This window comes from Erpetoichthys calabaricus, chromosome 7, assembly GCF_900747795.2.
Source record: "Erpetoichthys calabaricus chromosome 7, fErpCal1.3, whole genome shotgun sequence".
In the NCBI taxonomy this organism is placed as follows: Eukaryota; Metazoa; Chordata; class Cladistia; order Polypteriformes; family Polypteridae; genus Erpetoichthys; species Erpetoichthys calabaricus.
The window spans coordinates 9,840,459-9,864,364 of record NC_041400.2 but is presented as its reverse complement, the minus strand read 5'-3'; the positions used below and the strand labels follow the sequence as shown (position 1 = coordinate 9,864,364).

The 23,906-nt window shown below is 41.3% G+C and overlaps 1 protein-coding gene across 1 annotated transcript in view; it reads left to right on the top strand.

The window, feature by feature from the left end:
• The window catches only part of hpse (heparanase), a 41,454-nt gene that overhangs the window by 3,994 nt on the left and 13,554 nt on the right, over window positions 1-23,906 (top strand). Inside the window, exons 2-7 of the mRNA XM_028805038.2 lie at window positions 7,380-7,531; window positions 9,413-9,541; window positions 12,190-12,363; window positions 15,463-15,634; window positions 19,247-19,294; window positions 20,294-20,387. Coding sequence (XP_028660871.2) covers window positions 7,380-7,531; window positions 9,413-9,541; window positions 12,190-12,363; window positions 15,463-15,634; window positions 19,247-19,294; window positions 20,294-20,387 — 769 coding nt within the window. The remainder of the gene's footprint in view (window positions 1-7,379; window positions 7,532-9,412; window positions 9,542-12,189; window positions 12,364-15,462; window positions 15,635-19,246; window positions 19,295-20,293; window positions 20,388-23,906) is intronic.

The window sequence follows — 23,906 nt, the reverse complement described above, 5'->3', positions numbered from 1 at the left end:
GCTGGGAGTCAGCAGTGCTACCCACTGCACCACCCATGATTGAGCAAAATACATAATATGAAACTCTGACATTCAGCAAAATACTTTTTTATTAATTATGTCAGAAGTGTATATTTAAACACTGTGATATTTGCCCGGACACCACCAGTCGAAGACCACATCTTTATACAAAATATGCTTCTTTATTTAACTTCCAGTTCACACAACACAGTCCCTCACAACTCACAGTGCCTCTAGCTCCAGTCACCCTTCTCCTGGGCCTTCTCTCTCCTCGTCCCTGGGCCACCTGGGCTCTCTCTTCAGGAGCTTCGTGTTACTCCTGCTCCGGACTCCAGCTCATTGATAGGAGGGAGGCGGCCCCATTTATCCTCACCCAGATGAGCTCCCGGTGCTCTACCTGACGTCACGTCCTGGTGTGGCGGAATCGTCAGGAGAGCACCCGGAAGCACTCCGGGTGACCCTGGAAGGATCGTCCTCCATGGGTATGGCGGAAGTAAATAAGTCCCGGGCTCCATGAGGCTCAGGGCGCCCCCTGGCAGTGGATACGGGCCTCCACGGACTTGAGCCTCCCTGCTCCCCTTCCGTGGCCCTCTTCTGCTGCAGGATGTTTGCCCTCTCGTGGCCCGGAGAACAAATATGCCACCTCTCGGTCCTTCCTGGCATCCCAGCCGGGTCTGACCCCCAGCCATGTACAACAACACATAGTTTTGCTGTTACATATGCTGATGTATCTCTTCGGATATTCTCATCAGAATGCATTGTGCCTTATCCTCCACACTGGAAAAACATTTTATCAGTTCATCTCTGGCAGTGTGTGGTGGATGACTGTAGCTGTTACCCTGCATTTTGGGATAATGTGCTTTTGAATATAATTACAAAATCTTAAACAGCTTACTAGTTGTCACTGCCACTGTCACACACACATCATTCTTTTTTTAGTCATAAAGTTTCATACATATATGTTGTGGACGCTAGGTGGCACTGCTGCCCCTTTAAACCCAACAGACAGACACGCAGGACACAAGGTAAAAGCACTGAGAAGTATTTTTAATTCTTCTCAAAAACACTGCCCTAAGCACCACAGCCACAATTAACAGGCAAATAAGACCACAATTCACCTCAATAATAATTAGAATTCTCTCCAAAACACCTCCCATCAAGCTTCGTCCACCTCCACCCGACTCTGGCTCGCCTGCTGGGTGTTTCGCAGTCCTTTATAGTTCATGACCCAGAAGTGCTTCTGCTCTTTCTCCCATGCAACTTGTCAGCACGTCCGGGTCAGATGGAGAATTCAAGTTTCTGATCAGCCCGGAAGTACTTTGGGGTCACACACGTGCACATGTGCGGGGCAGCTAGAGGGCTTAAATAGTAGTAATACCACGCCAGACCAGGGGGTGGTGAGCTGCACTAACACTCTCTCTCCCTCTCTGTCCTCTGCAGACTATCCCACTCGGTGCCACCACTTTTGATGACGTCACTTCCGGTACCGGTACTCTGGATGACGTCACTTCCAGTCCCGGAGACATCACTTTCGGTCCAGATGATGTCACTTCCTGTCACGACCTTTAAAACCGCCATTTTACCCAACCTAAGTCAGTTCTGTTTTGGACATTGTACCATACACAACTCAACAAAAATGACCCATTTTGCAGCCAGGGATATTACACGGGTGGCTGCCCCAAACCTTTGATGATTCCTGAGTCTTTTTGTGACAGGGGTTTCCATCCTCATGATCCACTAGTACTTTGGGGCTAGGTGAAAACTTTGTCTCCCAGCTTCTTCCCACAGCGTCTCCTGGTGGCACCCATGATACACAGCAGGGCTGTGTTGCCAAACTCCTTGTCCTATAGTGCCCTGTGGGAATCCGGGGCACCGCTGCAGTCCAGGGAAGCTGCCATCTAGCGTCTTGGGGGAGGCAGTGTCCTGGAAAAGCTGCCTTTCCCCCCTTCCTTCCATCTCATGGGTGTCCCAGCCGGGTTGAGCTGCCAGCCGACTCTAACAATGTACAGTATCTTCTTATATAATACGCTACCGTGGCTGTTCATTTGTCTGTCCAGGATTTTAAATCACCTGTAGCTTGCAAACTGTTTCACCTATCGACCTGAAATTTGGTACACATATACTACGTGACGTCTACTATCCGCGTTCAGGGTGATGATTGACCTCCAAGGTTATTCCTCTTTTTATTTTATTTTATTGTAGAATCAACTCTCAGCAGCGGCCAGCAGGGCGGCGGTGTGGTGCATGTGTACGGGCGCCGTTCCCATTCCCTACCACCTTCGCTGTCACTTCCCTTACCTCTTCATATCTTAAATCATTCTTCAGGCAGATTGAAGAGTGAAAAATTAAAACGTACTAAGTAATTGCAACACAAACCTGACTTAATCAGTTTTAATGCAAAAAGATGCAGACGAAAGAAGAGAAGTGGGCCGCTAGGGTGGAAAAAAGAAGAGCTGCTCAGGAAGCAGCAAGCGCATCAACCTCTGAGCAAACGAATGGTAAGTGTACAGAGAAAGAGGAGGAAAACTAGGAATGCTCAAGTCAAGTGTATTTACTCCACGTTATCGTACAGTGTGCCGTTACTGGTGCTAAATATGTGACAGTCTTCACATATTCAGTCTTACACCTTGCTCTGTATTGTACGATTCCATTACTTTGGCCAGTCGCATCTTATAAATTAGTACTTTTTTTGTGAATAATTTCATTTCTCTAGTGTGAGTTTTGCATTACTTCAACACAGTGTCTCTCCGTCCATAAAAATTCTTAAGGATTAAACCACAAATATGGGTTAGAAAGAGATCTAAATCTCTTTTGCCCAGTGATAGAATGAAGGCCACTGATTATGTCTAAGCACTTTGAGTATGGGAAAGGTGCTATTTAAATAAAATGTTGTATTATTATTAAGTTGATAAATTACTTGTTTGTGTTTTGATGCATCATTGAACTGATTATCAATAAAAAATATAAAGAACTGAAAATCTCATTATGACCTTTAAGTATTTTGACATTCTTGATATCCTTCTGCTGTGAAACATTCTGACCTGTCATTGTTTACACGTCTTAAACAACTATTATCATACACTGATCATTTCTGTATTATCTATATCTATTATTTATTTAATTTATTATATTACATATCTGTTGACTGTCTTTATGTATCTAGATTGCAAATACCATACATTTCATGAATGTTCTTATTGCTTACTGCACATCAATATTGCTGCTACTTCTTTGTCTTGTCTTTGCACAATGTCTTGTCTTGTTTGTGTTTTAATTTTAAATCTTAATTTTAATTTAAAATTTTTAATTTTAATTCTAATTTTAATTTTTTTTATTTGCACTTCATGTTATTTATTACTATTATTACACTGTGGACCTTGAGCTTAGCAATTTTGTCTGTCTGTATACTTGTACCTGTATATGGTTGAGATAACAATAAAGTTCGCTTTGACTTTTTTGACTTTGACTCTTCTTTAATTTCATGTTGAAAGGTTTAGTTTAAACATTTTGGATTTTTTAAATGTGTATTTTTTTCATTTGAATTGTATAAATGCAGTTTAGCAGTCTTTAATAATATGATGTGATATTTATCGTGTCAGAATTATGACTCATCATAACAAAAATGGATAACAAGGTTTTTGCAATTAATTCCATCACTTTTTAGTTGGAGAAAGGATCTGCTCTGGTATCTGGAAGGTTGCCGGTTCGAATGCCCCTTACTGCCAAAGGGGATCCTACTCTGCTGGGCCCCTGAGCAAGGCCTTAACCTGTAGTTTCTCCAGGGACACTGTACAATGGCTGACCCTGCGCTGTCACCCCAAGGGGTATGCGAAAACTAACAAATTCCTAATACAAGAAATTGTATAATATGGAAACCGAGAGAGGATGTGCAATATCTTTATTTTTTTAAATTGTCTCCTCGAGATGACAGGCTAATGTTATCAACATATCCAGAAAACGAAACTTAACCGTTGCTCCTGGCATCAGGCTCGCTTAGATTGCGATGCCTATACAGCTGAAGCCTTGCTAACTGTCTTCTTAAATGACGGACACTAACGTTATTATTTTCTAAACTAAGGCATAAACATATTTCAGCCTGCATCATCCCTTGATTGAACAAAATTGTGACACGCTGATCAATACAGTTATGCTGTTCTGTCGTTTCAAACAGGATGTGGCTCCAATAAGCTAAATATTAAACGTTAGATACAATTATTTCAGAATTTTGAGAAAACAAGATCTTTTGTTTTATCAAGATCTTGATAAAATTATTCCATTATCTCAAGAAAACAAAGTTTGTTTTCTCGGGATCTCGATAAAATTAGTCTATTATCTTGAGGAAACAATTTAAAAAAATAACGTCTTCTCTCGGCTTCCATAGTATAAGGTGAAATAAAGAACAAAAAAACATTTTTTAAGACACCCTTGCTCACCTTCTATTCATTTTTTGACTACCATAGGTAGACAAGCTCCTGTTACCTGCTGTGAAAACAACAGGTGCGTTTTCGTGAATAATTTTTGTCTTTGTCAGCGACTGGAGTTGTGCGTCATTAGCATTTAGCGACACAGTGTCGGTTTGGAAATTTTGATTTCTTTGTCATTGAAATTCTCCATGGAATTGCCAGATTGAGGAATCCTGTCATCACCCCTACCACTGAGCAATCAAAGCGGAACTGACCAATGAAATTAGAACCAGAACAAAAAGAATCGGACCAAAGCCCAACTAATCAATTGGAGGTCTTAGTGGCAACCTGCCCAATCAAATTGAGTGAGAGAACAAAGCCAAATTGACCAATCAGATTGCTCATTGGGACAGGATACACAGACCTTAGTGTTTTTTTACATAGAGAGATAGATATTTATCCACCGTAATAAAAGAATGTGTCTGTTAAGTTTGTGTGACCGTCCAGTTGCTATATCTTAGTCACAAGGGGGCTTCGCTCGCCTACCCCCGGCGTTTTGAACCTGTGCCCGCTGGGCAGCCGTAGTTTCAGACGCGCGTTGTAGGAGCTTGCGTTGTTTTGAATCCGTGCTTGCGCTGCTTCTGTGGTTTGAGACGCGCGTTGTAGGTGTCTATCCGTCAGTCGAGCTCGTTCGGTTTGAACCCGTGCCTGCTTTGCCTCCGCAGTTTCAGACGGTGGGTTGCGTTCGCCGTTTTGTACGATCCCAAGCAGCACATTATTCCTAACTTCACTCCACAGTAGTGTCACACACAATATGGCGGTGACGCCTACGCCTTCACTACACAGTAGTGCCACTCACAATATGGCGGCAACGCCTGCGCCTTCCGTATTATGTCAGGTTTTACCATGCTGTGTAGGCGCCTTTGCCTTTCGTACTTTCCCGCACCTTCCGACGCGCAATGTAGGCGCCTGCACCTTCCGGGTCTGCCTCCGCTGTGTGGTGTGGACGTTTAACTGTCGTTTTTTTCTGCTTTTATATTCTGTATCTCGCTGTGCATGTGTTTCATGCCTAGGTTTTTCTGAAGCTGTTGCATTCCAGTTTTCATCATCTGTAACCTGCTCTCCATGTGTTTGGCCCCGTTCTTTAACATCTTTATAACGTTTTACTTTGTTTCCTACTCTGTCTTTTATTTCTGACCTCGCTTTATCCTGCTTGCGGTATGTCAGACGGTTCGTAGTCCCTCCCGTTTCACTCTGGGGCAGGGGGGCTTTGTGTGGTGCCTGCGCACTATGTCTCCTGCGTCCACGGGCAGGTCCCTGCGTCCATATCCGGTTTACCATTCTCGGTTAGTAATATGGATTCCTGCAGATGGCACATCATTAGAACAATCTACAGGCCATTCAACCCAACAAGCTTCCATTCCTGTCCATGTAATTCTTCTAAAATAGCGTTGAGTCTAGTTTTGAAAGTTACTAAATTGTTACTTTCTACCACACTACTACAAACATTAACTCTGCTTTTACAAATCCTGTACCCTATGGCATATAACAGAGACCTCTATTACGTGGGGCACTGCAAACGTTAACACTGAGGTCTGCGTTAATTACTTAGATTTCAACCCATCTTAGATAGGAGCACAGCTAGTAGGATATACTGTATTTACATATGAAAAGAATGTCACTATCAGAGATGAATGCTTAATATTTATTATCATCTGTCAAAACGTTAATTTAAAGGAGAAATCATATTTACATAAAGGAACGTGGCATTTTATATATATACTAGCTGTGTAAGCCCCTGCTGTAAAAAGCCCGGGCTCCTAGAAACTATTGAAATCATCAGAAAAAAAATTGAAATACAGAGTCGGCAGTTTCGTTTTGCGGACGAGCTCGCCTCCCTTGTCTATCAGCAGCTAAGCAAGTTTCTCTCTCGTTTGTCTTTCCTCTGCAGTTTCACTTTGACACCGGAGTCACCTTCTTTCAGCTTCATGCTGTAGCCTTGTCCTTCTTTCTTCTTCTGACTTGTGAATGTGGGGATGCCTTGCTGGCTCTTTGAGCTTCATGCTTTAGCCTCGCACTTCCAGGACAGACAGACAGACACACACTTCCACATGTAGACGTTTACAGTGATCCCTCGTTTATCATGGTTAATCCGTTCCAGACTCTACCATGATAAATGAATTTTCGCGAAGTAGGATTCTTTATTTATAAATCGAATATTTTCGCAGTTAGAGTATAGAAAACCTGTTTACGACCTTCTAAATACATTTTTTAACATTATTAGAGCCCTCTAGACGTGAAGTAACACCCTTTCGTCACCATTACATTCGTATTACCCAATATATTAGACAAAATAAGAGAAAATAAGACATATTAGACATTACAAATATCATATTATTCTTGTACTGTAAATTTAATTACACACACTCACACAGTTCTTACACACAAACACTAACCTTGAAAGGCACGAGCTCAGTAGGAGAGTCTTCAGGTGGTGCAGTATCTTCAGCAGGTGTGTCGTTGTCTTCTTCCGCTGAAGGAGTACTAGGAGTAGGCAGTGGGTGTCTGGGTGCGCGGCTGAAGAACATCTTGATAGGCAGTTGCTGGCGCTGTCTTTTCATATACGTGAGGAGGCTTTTGTAGGGTATTGCCATCTTTGATCATATCCAAGAATTTCACCTTCTCCTGGATGGTAAGCATCTTCCTCTGGCGCTTAGTTTCATTGTCAGAAGGCTTAGAAAAAGCAGCACGTGTAGGAGCCATCGTGGGGCTTATATAAAAGTTCTCAGAAAGCGCATGCGTAGCGATGTAAGCGTGTATGAGAAAAAATCACGATAGAGTGAAGCCGCGAAAGTTGAAGTGTGATATAGCGAGGGATCACTGTATATATGAGATGCGAAAACTGCAAGGGCAAATGTTAATAGATTATAGAGGCTGTAAGGTCTTTGTTTGACTTTTTTTTTTATTTACTTCCAGATCTCAAAAGCTGAGGACACTTGCAAAAGGCTTGGCTCCTGGTTACTTAAGATTTGGTGGAACAAAAGCAGACTTCACAGTCTTTCTTCCAGATGATAATCATGTCAAAGCACAACTCTGGGAATATACTTTTATTTTCCAAAACAAATCAGGTAAATCTCTGATTGCAGTGTTAGATCATTCACAGTGTTGATTCAAACTGTGTCTTTATTGTCAGGATTAAGATATATTATTCATTAGCTTGTTGATGCAGATATCTTATATATAAATGTCTATGGGTGGAAGTGTGTGTGTGTGCCTGGTCTGGCCCGGAAGTGAGAGGTGGAGTCGGGGTAAGAGCTCCACCTCTGAAGATACGCAAGAGAGGCCAGCACGTCGGCAAAATGAAACCTCCGAAGAAAGGGACACTCACTTAGCCGCTAATACAGAAGTGAGGCAAACACATCAGCATAAGGAAACCTCTGAAGAAAGACAGACTCTCAGCCACTAATGCACAAACAATGTGAGCATGTCGGCAAAATGAAACCTCCTAGGAGAGAGACCCCCAGAGTAGTTCCTTTCAATTACCTGACATCTCTACATTTCAATTTTTTTCTGACTATTTCAATAGTTTCTAGGACCAAGGGCTTTTTACAGCATGGGCTTACACAGCTAGTTAATTATATTGCACTGAGAATTTGTAGTCAGCTACAACACAGTAAGATTAATAAAGACTTAATACTTTTGATTAATTGGGGAATAAATCTATATATTGTCACACACGTGCGAGTAGGAGGCAGCTAAAGGGTCTGAGTAATGGTAATAAAACATCCGACCAGGGGGCGGCGGAGTGCGCTGACTGTCTTTCTCAGTTCCCTACAGACCTTTCCCAGGAAATCCTGCAAGGTTTCCGGCGCCTCAGAAGACATCACTTCCGGAGCCGGCCCCTTTGCTGACGTCACTTCCAAAGCTGGCCCCTTTGATGATGTCCCTTCCGAAGCCAGCCCCTTTGCTGATGTCACTTCTGGTTCCGGCCCTTTTGATGACATCAGTTCCTCTACGGGCCTTTAAAGCCTCCATCTTTGTCTACTGTAGTCAGTTCTGTTGTGGACTCTGTTCTATGCACATCATGCTCAAAAATTTAAACTTTTGCAGCCCGGAAAACAATATACGGGTGGCTGCCCCAAATCTTTATGATGTCTATGTTTTATTATTGTCACAATATATAAAAGCCAAATACCACTGAGTCACTCATCACGAAATCTCCCGAATCATGAGGACATGGGACTTGAAATTTGGAATGTAGGTTACCCTTGGCCAATAGGTGCTCGCTAAGAAACGGTTTTAAAAGTTTCATAGTCCAAGTGCGAAATTTCTTATAGTTTTTTTTTAGACCCATTTGTATGTCTATCCGCTTTTCATGAGAGAACTACTTAACGGATTTAGATCAGGTTTTTTTCAATAATTTTCTTGAACATTCCATTGATTTTTGTGACTTTCTCATCACTCTAAGTATCATAGTTCGCTTTCGGTAAATGATTTATTTGCGCGAATCCGAGAGACACTCATCGGGCTGCGGGGCCCTCCTCACTCACGCGTCTGCCTCGGGTCGTAACCTTAACTCTGCTTAGTTAGCGAACGAGAGAACTACTTAAAGGATTTAGATCTTTTTTTTGTTTTCTATAATTTGCTTGTACATTGCGGTTGATTTTACGACTTCTCTCATCACGCTAAGTATCATAGTTCGCTTGCAGGAGTGATATATTCACGCTAATCTGAGAGAGAGGCTGTGGGCCAAGGGGAGGGGGTAGAGTGATGTCAGGAGTAGAGAACTGGGCCAGGAACCTCCTCACTGTCCTGTTTGACTACTCTGAGGGCAAAGCCACAGGGGATGGCTAGTACTATATAAATAGAAATGGCGTACCAGTTTCAGAGAAGTTTAATCAGAAATAAAGAAACTCCTTATTTTGTATTTTGCAAAAGTTTTCTATTCTGTATAGAATGTTGCTAAGGTCTTATTAATGATTTTTTTTGATAAATGTGTTTGTTTAAAGCAGATAATTGCGACAAGAGCATTCTACCTTATGGGACAGAGAAATATTTGAAATATGAGTGGCCATTGCAAGAGGAACTCATACTGAGAAATGAAAATCAAAATATCTTCGACTATCAAACAATTTCAGGTAAGTAAAATATGCAGTCCATTCTGGATATATTATTCTCCACAAAACTAATCATGGTACCTCCAGTTTCTCGCCAAAAAACTGAACTTGTGTTATTTTGAATATGTGTAGACCATATGGCCAAAAGTATTTGAGTTCAGGTTGTGGTGAGCGGCTGGGGGTGGTACCCAGCTGGGACGCCCAGAAGGGCCGAAAGAGGGATTACGCCTTTCTGAACCACGAGGGGGCGACCGCCCTGGTGGCTATGGGGACCACGGGAAAGGAGCATCAAAGCTCAACCCTATAGGGGCCCGTGGTCACCGCCAGGGGGTGCCCAGATACCTGTAGAGCCCTGGTCCTCAGCACTTCCACCACACCCGGAAGTGCTGGGTAAAAGAAGAAGACCAGGGACACCCGGAGTGCTTCTGGGTGCACAGCCGGCACTTCCGCCACACCAGTCAGTGCCGGCAGGAGCTCATTGGGGTGCACCTGGAGCATGTCCGGGTGAAGATTAAAGGGGCCGCCTCCCTTCATTCGATGGCTGGAGTCAGGTGGAAGAAGGACGGAGCTCAGAGGACAGGAGAGGAGTGGAGGCGGACCAGAAAAGAGCGGAATTGTGAGAGGCCAGATCTTTGTGGGTGATTAGTACGGGAGTACTGGGTTGTGTGCGTCACTGTAAATAGTATGCATAACAAACTTGTGTTGGTTGTTGAACCTTTGGTGTCCGCCTGTCTGTGTCTGGGCCGGCTTCCACAAGGTGTTTCATTGTTAAAAGGTGTATAAAATCGGCACACAGCCATGGAATCTCCATTGACAAACAGTGGCAGTAAAACAGGTTGTATTAAAGAGTTCTGTGAATTTAAAGATGGCACTGTTATAGGATGTCACTTTCCCACAAGTCAGTCTGTGAAATGTCTGCACTGTTATATCTGCCCCAGTCAACTGTAAGTGCTTTTAGTGTGAAGTGGAAGTTCCTAGGAGCCAATAGCAGCTCAGTTACAAAGTAATAGACCATGAAGACTGACAGAGTGGGGCCTCTGAGTGGTGAAGCACATTACACGTAAAAATAGAATAAATAATAAAATAAAAATCACTCACAGCAAAGTTCCAAATTGCCGCTGGAAGCAACATCAGCACAAAAATTATATGTCGGGAGCATCATGAAATGGTTTTCGATGCCTGCGCACCTGCACACAAGTCTAAGATCACTATGTGCAATGCCAAGCATTGGCTGGAGTGGAATACGGATTTCCAGCATGGGCAAATCTTGGTTTGGCAGATGCCAGGAGAATGCAGTCGTCCAGACTCCATGTTGCCTACGATAACATTTGGTGGGTGAGGGATAATAGTCTGAAGCTGTTTTTCAGGGGCAGCACGGTGGCGCAGTGGTAGCGCTGCTGCCTCGCAGTTAGGAGACCTGGGTTCGCTTCCCGGGTCCTTCCTGCATGGAGTTTGCATGTTCTCCCCGTGTCTGCGTGGGTTTCCTCCCACAGTCCAAAGACATGCAGGTTAGGTGCATTGGCGATCCTAAATTGTGCTTGGTGTGTGTGTGTGCCCTGCGGTGGGCTGGCGCCCTGCCCAGGATTTGTTGCTGCCTTGCGCCCTGTGCTGGCTGGGATTGGCTCCAGCAGACCCCCTTGACCCTGTGTTAGGATATAGCAGTTTGGATAATGACAATGACTGACTGACATGACTGTTTTTCAGGGTTTGGGCTGGGCCAATAGGTTCCAGTCAAGGGTACTGTTTATGTTATAGCATACAGTGACGTTTTAGATAATTGTGTGCTTACAATTTTGTAAACATCCTTTTCTATTCTGGCATTACTGTGCCCCTGTGCACAAAGCCAGGTCCTTAAAGACATGGTGGCACTCGAGTGGCCTGTACAGAGCCCTGACCTCGACCTTACTGAACACCTTTGGGATGAATTGAAACACTGGTGACGAGCCACGTCTTCTCATCCAGCTTCTGTATTTCACCATGCAAATGCTCTTTTTAATTAATGGGCACACATTCCAAAAGACACACATTGCAAGAGTGGCAGCTGTAATAGTAGCAAAGAGGGGGCCAACTTCATGTTAATGGCCATGGGTTTAGAATGGAATGTCCAACAAGCTCATATATGTGTGATGGTCAGGTGTTCACAAACCTTTGGCCATTTAGTCTATGCCTGTATAACCGATTGCAGCTTACCTCACTGTGACATATTGATTGTTGTCTTTGCTTTCCACTACATATAATAATTTGGTATTATTTTGTGTTTTGTTTTTTTCTCTAAAGGCCAGGGCAACATAGTACTGGTTATTACTATTTTAGATGCATTTTGAATTTTAAGGTAATTTTGAGAATTTGTCTGTAAATAATTTGTAAACAATTTCTCTTATTTTTATGCTTACTTTTTTGCACATATGATTGCCTTTATACTGAAAGCCTTATTTGATCCTTCACTTTTGTTTAAGTACAAATCATGAAATATAAAGTAAAAAAAAATTAGATACACTTCACCTAAGGATAATCTTAAAATATGTGAAATTCATTGATTAATTGCTTGAATGAATAAACCTTGTTATAACTTGGGACAATCACAGAAAAATATTAAATGCGCATGTGTGTATGTGTCTATAAAAGACTCCTTACACTTTTTAAATTTATGTTTCTGAATTTTTTAACAGGATCTTCAGTGGATATGCTGTATTCATTTGCTAATTGCTCAGGGTTTCATCTGATCTTTGGCCTGAATGCTTTACTGCGAAATGACAACAATGTTTGGAACAGCTCTAATGCTGAACAGCTCCTGAAGTACTGTCAGTCAAAGCAGTATAGAATATCATGGGAGCTGGGCAATGGTGGGTGATGATGTTAGACTTTGTTTATAGTAGCTTCTTTAAGATAAGGCTTTATTACTCAATGTAGTACTAGGGTGTTGTACCGTGTTAGCCATTATGAATGTAGAGAAAAGCCAAGCAAAATGACACCTTTTATTGGCTAACTAGAAAGATTACAATATGCAAGCTTTCGAGGCAACTCAGGCCCCTTCTTCAGGTAAGATGTAATCTTTACTCTTTACTCAATGTAAGCATGTTAGAAAGAATACTGTTATAGAACAAGAGGCTTTCATTATTGTTACTTGGCTGACACCTTTATCCAGGGCAGTAGAGTGTTGTACCATGTTAGCCATAGATTGATACAGGAGAAAGTAGGGTGAAATGACACCTTTTATTGGCTAACTAAATAGATTACAAATGCAGGCTTTCGAGGCAGGGCAGATGAAGGGGCCTTAGCTGCCTTGAAAGCTTGCATTTGTAATCTATTTAGTTAGCCAATAAAAGGTGTCATTTCACCCTATTTTCTCCTGTACCTTTATCCAGGGTAACTGACAACACTTGAGGTGTAATTAGATACATTTGATTTTCTGTTGTTTTTCCCATTTGGAGCGGAGGCCAGTGAAGTGATATGCTCATGGTCACTCAGTGTTAATAGTGGGATTTGAAACCACAATCTCAGTATTTGAAGTCCAAAGTCTTCACCATAAGGCCAGGTTTATACTTCATGTGACATGGCACATGCTCCGGCGGGTGCTACTGCTACATAAACGTTGTACTGTTTATACTTGCGCAATTACTTTACATAATCAGGAAGATTCCACCAGGTGGCAGTGTGAGATACCATCACGGTGAAAACAGGTTCGGCTTCACTGTGTTGTGAATTTCCTGAAACATCCATTAAATTCTGAGGACACCTTGCAGCAATATCTCTGAAAAGGATGTTTAATGATTAAATCCATCAATCCAGGGTTGTGCCCTTTCCAGCAAGCATCGGATGCGAGACAGAAACAATCCCTGAATGGGGCATCAGGTGAACACAAGCACCCACATACACTGGCATCATTTTAGCGTCACCAAATCCCCAAACCTTCATGTCTTTAGAAGGAAACTGGAGCACACTGTCGAAACCCACCCGGAAAACATGCAAACTCCAGGCAGGGAACACCAGGGACGTAACTCCCTGCGAGACAGACCGTGCCGTCACAACACATGTAGTTATTAGCAGTAAGCATTATTTAAATGAAGTTAACAACTTACAGTATCTGTAAAATGTAACATACATACTTTAAAGCATTTCATCATGAAAGTGATATCAAGTATGCATAAGGTTTCTAAATATGCGGAGAGCTGGAATCTACTATATGTGTATATATATATATATATATATACACAGTATATAAAATCCTAAGCCTTAAAGTACAACGATTTTATGCGACATTTTTATGTCACGTTTTTTTTGTCACACTTTCAATCAGGCTTATTTTAAAACCTACATACTGTATATATGTTTGGTATCATTCTTTTAAGAATTTATCGAACTATAATGTGAAATTGTTAGATTTTCAGATTCTTATTCAATTTTTAAATTATAAACTAAAATATCAAGAAAGTTGTGGTTTTTAATATCAAGAAAGTCATGATTTTTAATTTCAATAAATCATTATTATTTCAATAATTTATTTTAATAATTTAAATCAATAAATTGCATTATTTTTAATCGAGTAAACTTTCTTTCACAGAAACAAACTATTAAAAAAAAAAAAAAAAGATCTATTCATAACGCCAATGTTTGTATTTAGGTGATTTAGTTAGCTGAAGCTTGAGTTACGATGACCCACTGCATACCATTTCAGTTTTCACGTGATTTTTCCTGTTATTTTTTTTAAAAAGTTTTTTTATCAGTAAAAATGTCAGTTAAAACGAATGGATCGTTTATTTAGTCTCTTATAAATACTCATTGAGCAAAGTGGACCTCAGTTTAATGGGAATTCTCCAATCAGTAAGAGAATAAATATTTTATTTACATTTTCACTCTGTTAAATAATAATTTTTTCTTTTACATATTTGTAGAATTTCGTGATTTTGACTCCAATAAATAATAATTTTTCTTTTGTACATTTACACATTTTACTAATATTCTGGCTGCGACTGGGGGTTGGGCACCGAAGGCACCGGGGGGCTTGGCCCTCCTAGTATCATATATTTATTGTGCTTTGTTTTCCGATTGCCGCTGTCAGATCAGGAGGAAGCCCCAGAAGCGCATAGCAATTAACAACTGGGTCGGTTTTAAGATGACGTTTACGACAGTCTGCTTTAATGATGAAGTAAACTACGAGGTTAAAATAGACATTTTGAGATTAAAGCCGAAATATCCACTTTAATCACAAAATAGACCTTTCCACTGTGTCCTTAATTTGTTTCTCTGTGGCTCAAATATGCCGCCGTACATCCTGATGCTGTTGTGAAGGTGCAAAAAAAAAAAAAAGATTGGACAGAAAATGGTATGTGAGACTTTTAAAATGTATTGTGTCATTATGATGGGGAATATGCAACGCTTGAGTGTAAAAGCACCACGAATGCATCTGTATGTCGGCATTTTGCTTCACCACATCGAACCACTCATCAAACATCGAAACAGGCACATTGATCGCGGAGGATCCTCAAAGCGGCTTTCTGTCACATGTAGATAGTAATCAGAGACTCTGACATCACGTTCCAACTTTTAGCACACTGCGCCCCCTGACTTTTTGCTGGTAGTGCAACTCGCACACACGTCGTGTTAATTTCTGAGGATGTGCTCAGAGGACGCGTCAAATGCATGCTGGAAATGTGTGGCAGCCATGATGCATGAGCAAGTATAAACAAGCCCTTATGCCACACTGTCATCCTATAACATAGAAACACTTAAGTCTTTTATTATGCTTTTGATCTATTTTATCTAATGTTGTCCTATAACATAGAAACACTTATGTTTTTTATTATGCTTTTGATCTATTTTATCTAATTTAATTAGCCCCTTTTTATGAATTTGGGATTTTAACCGAATGCTTTATCATTTGTTATGGTGTTTCTATTTTTTTTTTCTTCATTATTGCTATCACAAGATGTTTTTCTTTTTAGAACCCAACAGCTTTGAGAAGAAGGCTGGGATAAAAGTTGATGGATCCCAGCTAGGAAAAGATTTTATTCACCTTCATAATATTCTGAAGAAATACCCACTGTTTCAGAGCTCCAGCCTTTATGGACCTGATGTAGGTCAGCCACAAAAGCACAGAAGGAAACTTCTCAATGGGTAATCCTTTCTTCAGCACATCGTCTATCTACTGTGGTCGAGGGGAAGACACGGGGAAGTCCAAAAAAGTCTTGGGTTTGCCAGCCAGATTTAATATGATGGCATGAGCACAAAAGAAAGCAAGCGCATAACGATGCAAAGCCACTGAAATGGCTGCCTCGGAATATGTAACACTGCTCAGTAGAGCGGGTCTAAGATCAGTTCCAGATCAAACAAGTCGCCTCCTTCCGGGGATGGTTGGCTTTTATAGAACTACTGACTGGAAGGGGTGGAGTCAGTTGCCCTCATGGATAAGAAAAGAGGTGATACTGTTCGCGTTGGCAATCCTTCCTGTCCCGGAGTAGAAGTGCATACCTCCAACAAGCCTAGAAGGTGATCCTCTAACGTGCATGCATGACATAACATACTATTTCGTAACTTTATTGATGTAACTTTTCTAATTGTACAAATAATGTAATAATTAATTATCTATCTAATTCTCACAAGTACAGTTTATTTTACACTTAGGAATAACACTTGTCACACACGTGTGCATGGGAGGCAGCTGAAGGGCTCACAAAGGGATAATTTCATACCAGACCAGGGGGTGGCAGAGTACAGTAATCCGTTCTGTTTTTCATCGGCAGACCAACCATGAGAAATTTTGCCTGTATACTGTACGTCAAATTCGGGCCACAGCAAAAAATTAGATTTGTCAGGTCAGGACATTAATAATAATAATCTTTAACTGTACTGTTTTTGTGCTAATTGTGTGCCTCCCTGACAGGAATTAAACCTGGGCTGATCTTCTGCACAGCACTGTTGCAAGGTGCTGTCATTTAAGTATTTGTTGCCTTTCTGTTAGCTTGATTATACTGTATAAAGTGACCAATCTCTAATATCCCTGGGTGTCTAAAGTAAAGAGCTGAACACAATTAGGACCGAAATGTATAGGCTAGGACAGCACAGTGGCGCAGTGCCTCGCAGTAAGGAGACCCCTGTGTGGAGTTTGCATGTTCTTCCCATGTGTGCATTTTATTTTATTTCCTCTTACATATAATGTATCACACCCCAAAGCAGTTCAAAACAGAACACAAAGTAAGACTGAGTAAAATTCAAGCTGAGTGTATTCCATAAGCTACCATGTTGACCTGAACATTGCCAGTCAGCATAAGTACAATCACAGCCTGTAAAGACCTACACAAATCCTGCAGTCATTTGAGAGCTTTTTAAAAATACAAATCTAATGGGATGTGGACTTGATCATCTGTCAGTATAACTTTAAAAATCCACATTTGGGAGAGAAAAGACATTCACATTCATCTAAATTGAGAATATATAGTAGAGTAGGCAGAATCAGAAGAGCTGTACACAGTTTTCTGAATCTAAATACGTAACGACCTCCAAGATCAAAAATCGCCTGGGATACAGCGAGCAACCAGATGTTTTCAATATGATATTGTAAAATAATATCCATGCCTTTTCTTTTATGAAGGAAATGCATTAAGAATTGCTGTTTTAAAGGAAAGGACATTGTGACTCCAGAGCAACACTAAAAAGGTCAAATATTAAAAAGAGGTAAGACAGAGAAAAAAATAATTGTAATAACAAATCAGTGCTCTCTACTCTTCCAGAAAGAAAAGGTAGTCTCATGAGGTTAATTAACTCATACTCTTTAGCATGCTGCTTATACAGCAATGTGTTGAAATCAGAAAAATATCACAAAAGAACATGTAACTTTGAGTCCAAATGATCAGGGAGCAGCAGAGTAGCGTTGCTGCTTTGCAGTAAGGAGACCAGGCTTCATGTCCCGTGTTCTCCCCGTGTTTGTGTATGTTTTTGCTTATTCCAGGTGCTTCAGTTTCCTCCCACTGCCCAAAGACATGGCTGGCAATACTAAATTGGCCCTAGTGTGTATGTGTGTGTGTTCACCCTGCACTGGACTGGCACCCAGTGCTAGCTGGGATAGGCTTCAGGCCTGCCCAAGACCCTGGTCAGGATTAAGCAGGTTAGAACAGGTTAGAAAATGCCGTGACAATTAACAAGGACTGTGTAAAATGGTAGCTTTCATACACATTTGCATGGCACCATACACAACCAACATACAAGGTAAATTAAGGAAAATAATAATTATATATATATATTTAAAAAAAAAATCTTGGGACAAGACGAGACTTTTTTCCTGCAACGGGACGTGATCTTTTGAAGATAGACAAAGAGACACTTTCACGTCCCCCGAGACAGTCAGTTCTCGTCATACTTACAACCATTTTCAAACAAGACCACAGTCATTTAACCTCTCAGTTGTTGGAATGCTTATGGCAGACACACTTCCTGAAAGAAAAAGAAAAGAAAGAGCAGCGCGTTGAAAAGAGACCTAGACTTTGTGCCAAGAGGTTTAACCACACCCGGGGTCGGAAAAAGACAAAGTAGAACGTCATAAAGAATTCAAAAACGTTGGTGCGATACCATGCAGAGCAGGTTAGAGAAATTGGAAGTAGGAAAATTCGAAAGTCTCAAAAAAATGAGAGTAAAGATTGCATTAGCGCAAACAACTGGAAATTATTAGATGTGCTTGAAAAATGCAATATTATACATTTTAATGAAGATTTCAAATACCTGCCCTTTTAAATTTTTTTTTGCTTAATTTATTTAATCTATCTGGTCACAAAACATTACAAGAAAACATAACTAAATCAGACAAAATAGAACAGAGTAGAGTAAGGTGGGCTTCATAAACAGTCCAAAGAGGACTTGGCATTCAACACCCACCCAAAAAAAATAAATAAGTAGTCCCATCTAAAACAAGTCTTTTTTTATAGTGTGATACAGCCAGTGGAGTAAAAATAAAGTTAAGCACAAGCATGTTTAGTTTAATATTATAATAATTCGTTTTTACCAAATTTTTAAAAAGTTTTGAACAGACCTTCTTAAAGAGAATTAGATTTTTTCCAATTTGAGATAATATGAATTAGTTTTCGGCATGGTGGCGCAGTGGTAGCGCTTCTGCCTCGCAGTTAGGAGAACTGGGTTTGCTTCCTGGGTCCTTCCTGCGTGGAGTTTGCATGTTCTCCCCGTGTCTGCGTGGGTTTCCTCCCACAGTCCAAAGGCATGCAGGTTGGGTGCATTGGCGATCCTAAATTGTCCCTGGTGTGTGCTTGGTGTGTGTGTGCCCTGCAGTGGGCTGGTGCCCTGCCCGGGGATTTGTTCCTGCCTTGCACCCTGTGCTGGCTGAGATTGGCTCCAGCAGAACCCTGTGACCCTGTGTTAGGATATAGCGGGTTGGATGATGACTGACTGACTGAAATAGTTTTCCCACAGAGTTACATGTGGTGGATTTTTCCTTTTGCTCAAAATGACTTTATACAAGTAGTGTAGTATAAATTTTCATTGCACACTTTTAAGCCACCTGGTGTTACTCCAGAAGCCTGCATTTTTAAATGCTGTAATATGTACTGCATTAACTCACACTAGGCCATTATAAGTAAAAATCCATTAATCGTAACAGATTGAATGTGTCAGCACAGTGCAGGAACATAGTCAACTGGATGAGAAAAAATCGCAATTAAAAAGAGAAGAAAATAGACAAAGATTACAGTTTACAATATTTCAGTTTGTTTTTTGATATTTCAGGTTTCTGAAGTCTGCGGGAAAAGTGATAAATGCTTGCACATGGCACCAGTAAGTAAAACCTTTATAAACATGAACATTTTTATTGTTTGTTCTGTGTTTCTGTATCGCGAAGTCTGTACCCAGAGTGTCATATTAATTATTGCTTAAACAATTGATTTTTAACTAAACATCTTTTTACTCCATTATGTGTAGTGATTTGATGTGTAGGGAGATTCACTCGAAAGAGGCCCCGAATATTCTGTAATAACTCTCCCTAGGATGAAGCAATCTGAACAAAACAACGTGCAATGTGCTCCTCAGTATATGGGGCTTCGAACAAGCCGGGATGCCCCAGCGTCGGAGCGATGAGGTAGGCGCCGGACAGCCGTTGCGACGTTTAACCTCCGTTTGCAACTTCTGGGTGCATACCGCCCGTACCCCTTCACTCCGTCACTCGACTTCTCATCAGGATGGTGCTGTACAGTGTTGAGCAGCGCATCTTCATGGTGCGAGCCTATGGGGTCACCAATTTGTGTAAGCGATGTCAGAATCAACTGGATGATCGCGAGTTAAGATGGAGCAACATGTCACACATCGGCAAGGAGCGTGGCAGAAATTGAGTCCTCCTTCGGCAACCGGGTCATTTCAAAGGGGCTTTGGCCACCAGATCTGACACTGCCAGACTTCTTCCTTTGGGGTCTGCTCAACAGAAAAGTCTATCAGAACAAGCCTCGCATTGTGGAAGATTTGAAAGAAAACATCCAACGTGAACTTGCTGCTATTTCCCTTGAGAAGCTTCCCGATACGTGCAGGAACAAGGAGTGCCGCGTCAAAATGTGTCTGGCAGAAAACAGAAACCACTTCCAGCATCGCATGTCATGCAGTCGATTACACACACGTCAAGGTATAGAGCGTATTTTTTTGGTTCAGATTGCTTCATCCTACCGGGAGTTACAACAGAATATTCAGGGCTTCTTTCGTGTGACTCTCCCTGTACATACATATGGTAAATAATTAATGAAAAATGGAAAAGTACACATTATTTTTAATTTTTTGTTATTGAAATAGTTACTATGTTGATGGGAGAGATGCATCGCTAGATGAATTCCTCAGTCCTGCTGTATTGGATAGCTTTGCCGTCAAGTCTAAAGACGTTTTTCAGGTAACAGAACCCCATTAACGTACAGTAATAAGTAATATCAGTGTTGTATTGAACTACAGTAGTAATGCTTGGGTAGAAAGAATTTTAATAAGCAAACCATGTAGAATAGCTTGACTAAGTTAAGCAAAATTCTTCCTTTGGCCCTCGTGTGTGTGTGCATGTGTGTGTGTGTGTGTGTGTGTGTGTGTGTGTGTGTGTGTGTGTGGGCTTACCCTGCGATGGGATGGTGCTCAGTTCAGGGATTGGTTGTGATTTAGAAATTAAACGGATGGATGGACTTAACAAAATGTTAATGCACAGAAGGCCAAGTTACAGAGTAAACAAAAGAGATTGGCATTACTGTATGAACTGTTTTAGTATACCACTCTTCACTTAACATACGTTCATATAGCGCACACATATTTATAACTATAACTAGCTGTGTAAGCAGCCCGGGCTCCTAGAAACGCAGAGCAATTTCTTTTTGTGGACGTGCTCGCTCCTCTTGTCTATCAGCGGCTAAGCGAGTTTCTCTGTCGTTGGTCTTTCCTCGCCAAATTCACTTTGGTGGCAGAGTTGTTTCCTTTGAGCTTCAATGCTGTAGCCTCGCACTTCCAGGCCGGACAAACAGACACACACATACTTCCACGCATAGACGTTTATATATAAGATATGATAACAGTACATTACTAAACTAAAGTTGATTGCGATAAAAGTAAACTATTTAAAACTAAAATGTTTTCTAAAGTAGTAGATACAAATGGGGCGGTAGCGCTGCTGCCTCACAGTAAGGAGACCTGGGTTCGCTTCCCGGGTCCTCCCTGCGTGGAGTTTGCATGTTCTCCTTGTGTCTGCGTGGGTTTCCTCCCACAGTCCAAAGACATGCAGGTTAGGTGCATTGGCGATTCTAAATTACCCCTAGTGTGTGCTTGGTGTGTGTGTGTGTGCCCTGCAGTGGGCTGGCGCCGTGCCCGGGATTGGTTCCTGCCTTGCGCCCTGTATTGGCTGGGATTGGCTTCCGCAGACCCCCATGATCTGTGTTCGGATTCAGCAGGTTGGAAAAAGGATGGATGGATGGGTAGGTACACATATACATTCTTTGACAGCCAAGTATTTTTAAATGGAGAAAAAGGGAACAATAAGACATATATTCGAGTCTGGTATCTTTGGAGCTCCAACTATGTGGAGCTGACTTAATGGACACACTCTTGACACTCTGTTGGAGTCTGTTGGAATCAGCTTCACCAACTTGGACAGCACATTAGCTTCAACTCCATGTACTTGAAGCTCCAGGGTGGAGATATATACTAGATAAATTCACCCTAATGAAAAGATAAGAGAATGTGTGTCTGTGTGTCCGACTGGATGCTATGTCACTGCTGGTTTGAAACATAAATGTAGCCCAGCAATAACTCTCCATTAATGCTTTGTTAAACTATGGTCAGCTGACAGCACGGTTCATTTTGCCAGAGTTAGGACTTGTGTAGATGAGCACAAATTCTTCTGCAGTGTACCTAAGCATTGTTGCTGACCATGTGTATTCTTTCATGGCCACAACTGACCCTTTTTCAAATGAATATTTCGAGAAGAACAGTGTGTTGTGTCATAAAGCATGCATTCTCTCGAGCTGGTTTCACAAACGTGGCTTCTGTTTGCTCCAGTGACTTGTAAAGTCAGCAGATTTCAATCAAATGGAGCATTTTTGAGATGAGGCAGAACAGGAGGCTCGCAGCTTGAACGTACTGTAAGGGTGGAACAAGGCGTTTGTATTTAAAGTTTCTAATGAACGTGTGTACATAAATAAATGATAATAAATGCGAAGACACGTTGAAGAGTTGATGTACCAACCTGGTAAAACCCTACTTAACAGGCAGGCCAATGAAATGATGGAACCAACAAAACAAAAAAAAGGTAACAAGGTTGAGGACCAAAACATATTTTATATAAAGCTTCTTAAGGCCCTCCTGGGTGCTTGAAGTGCTCAGACACTGGTTATTGACTGAATGCTGACATTCCTGATTCGCTGGTGTTTAAGTAAGCTCCAAGGCAGAAGATTGTGGGATGTCTGGTGTGGATGTGAAAGTGACATTAGAATTCTTCCTGTTTGGTGTCGTTAATGATAGGGAAGAAGACATTGCTGTGTTTTTAAAAAATCAATCCTTCATCCCCAGTTTCGTGCACCTTCTCATCTTCAGTTTCAAGATCCTTCGCTGAGGATGCACTTTTAAATGCACTTAAGTGCAGTAGCTGTTGAGTTTCTTTTTTGGGGTTACAGCTGCAAAGAGTCAACAGGACCTCCTGGGTATACCTAGGCTGCTAGGCACACTTAATCCCCAAATTCTTGGTCATGTAGTGTGAAGAGTCAGGCTCCAGCAACTGATCCAAATTGTCCTTAGATTTATTAAAACATTTGTAATGGTTATATTTCAGCCAGGGTTCCTTTTCTGACAGGTGGTTCAAATGCATGTTTTTTTATCCTTGTTGTTCTAGGTTGAGCCATTTATTTGTGTTATTACTCTTGTTTATTATCTGCTGTATTTTCTTTGCCTGTGTTATGTCCTATGTGTTTTGTGGGTAGTTCCCCAAGAGACAGGACCACCAGGAACTACCCTCCACCCTATAAAACTGGAGTGCCTCCCACAATTCCTGGCAGTTCATTTGAATGCGCTAGGGCAGGGGTGGGCAATGTCAGTCCTGGAGGGCCGCGGTGGCTGCAGGTTTTTGTTCCAACCCAGTTTCTTAATGAGAAGTCAATTATTGCTGATGAAGCCCTTACTGCCCAAGTGACATTTTCATGCTTCATTTTAGTGGTCTCGCTTGTTAAGGTTCCCCACCCTTAATTGCTTATTTCAATCTTGAACCTCTGCATTCACTGTTGTAATGGCTCCTTATTAGCAAAACGATTTAAATGATAAAATCGTTCTCCATCTTGCTTGTTTCCATTTACATCTCTGTGGGTTCATCATGCACCGTTTGATTTAATAAAACACTTAATAGAAAAATGTGATAGACTTAAAATCAAACATTTTAGGCTTCAAATCATTTGGATGACATCCTTGCAAAGGAAAAAATCTATGATGTAAGAACTTTACATTGCAGACTAGCAAGCCATATAATTAAATAAGGTCTGAGATTGGCAAGGATTGGTTTCTAATTAAGCATTTCGGTTGGAATGAAAACCTGTAGCCACTGAGGCCCTCCAGGACCGACATTGCCCACCCCTGCGCTAGGGAGTTAATATTAATTTTTCTGTTCTTGTGCTATTGTGTTTTCTGGAATATTTGACCTGATGCTCTTTTTTTATATTTACATTGGGACTTTGTCTGCCTTGGATTGCATTGTCAGCAACTCCTTCATGCCTTTTGTGTTCTTTGAAGCTTCACAGAGCATTTTTGTGAAGAATAAACTTTTTAATTTATCAGGAGCCTGTGTTTGCCCTATTACTAAGTGGGGTTTTGATGGCAATTTCCCCCTCTAGTGGGCATTTTAGGCAGTTTTTGGGTTGTTTGGTTTAGGACAACTACATGCTTTACTGTAGGT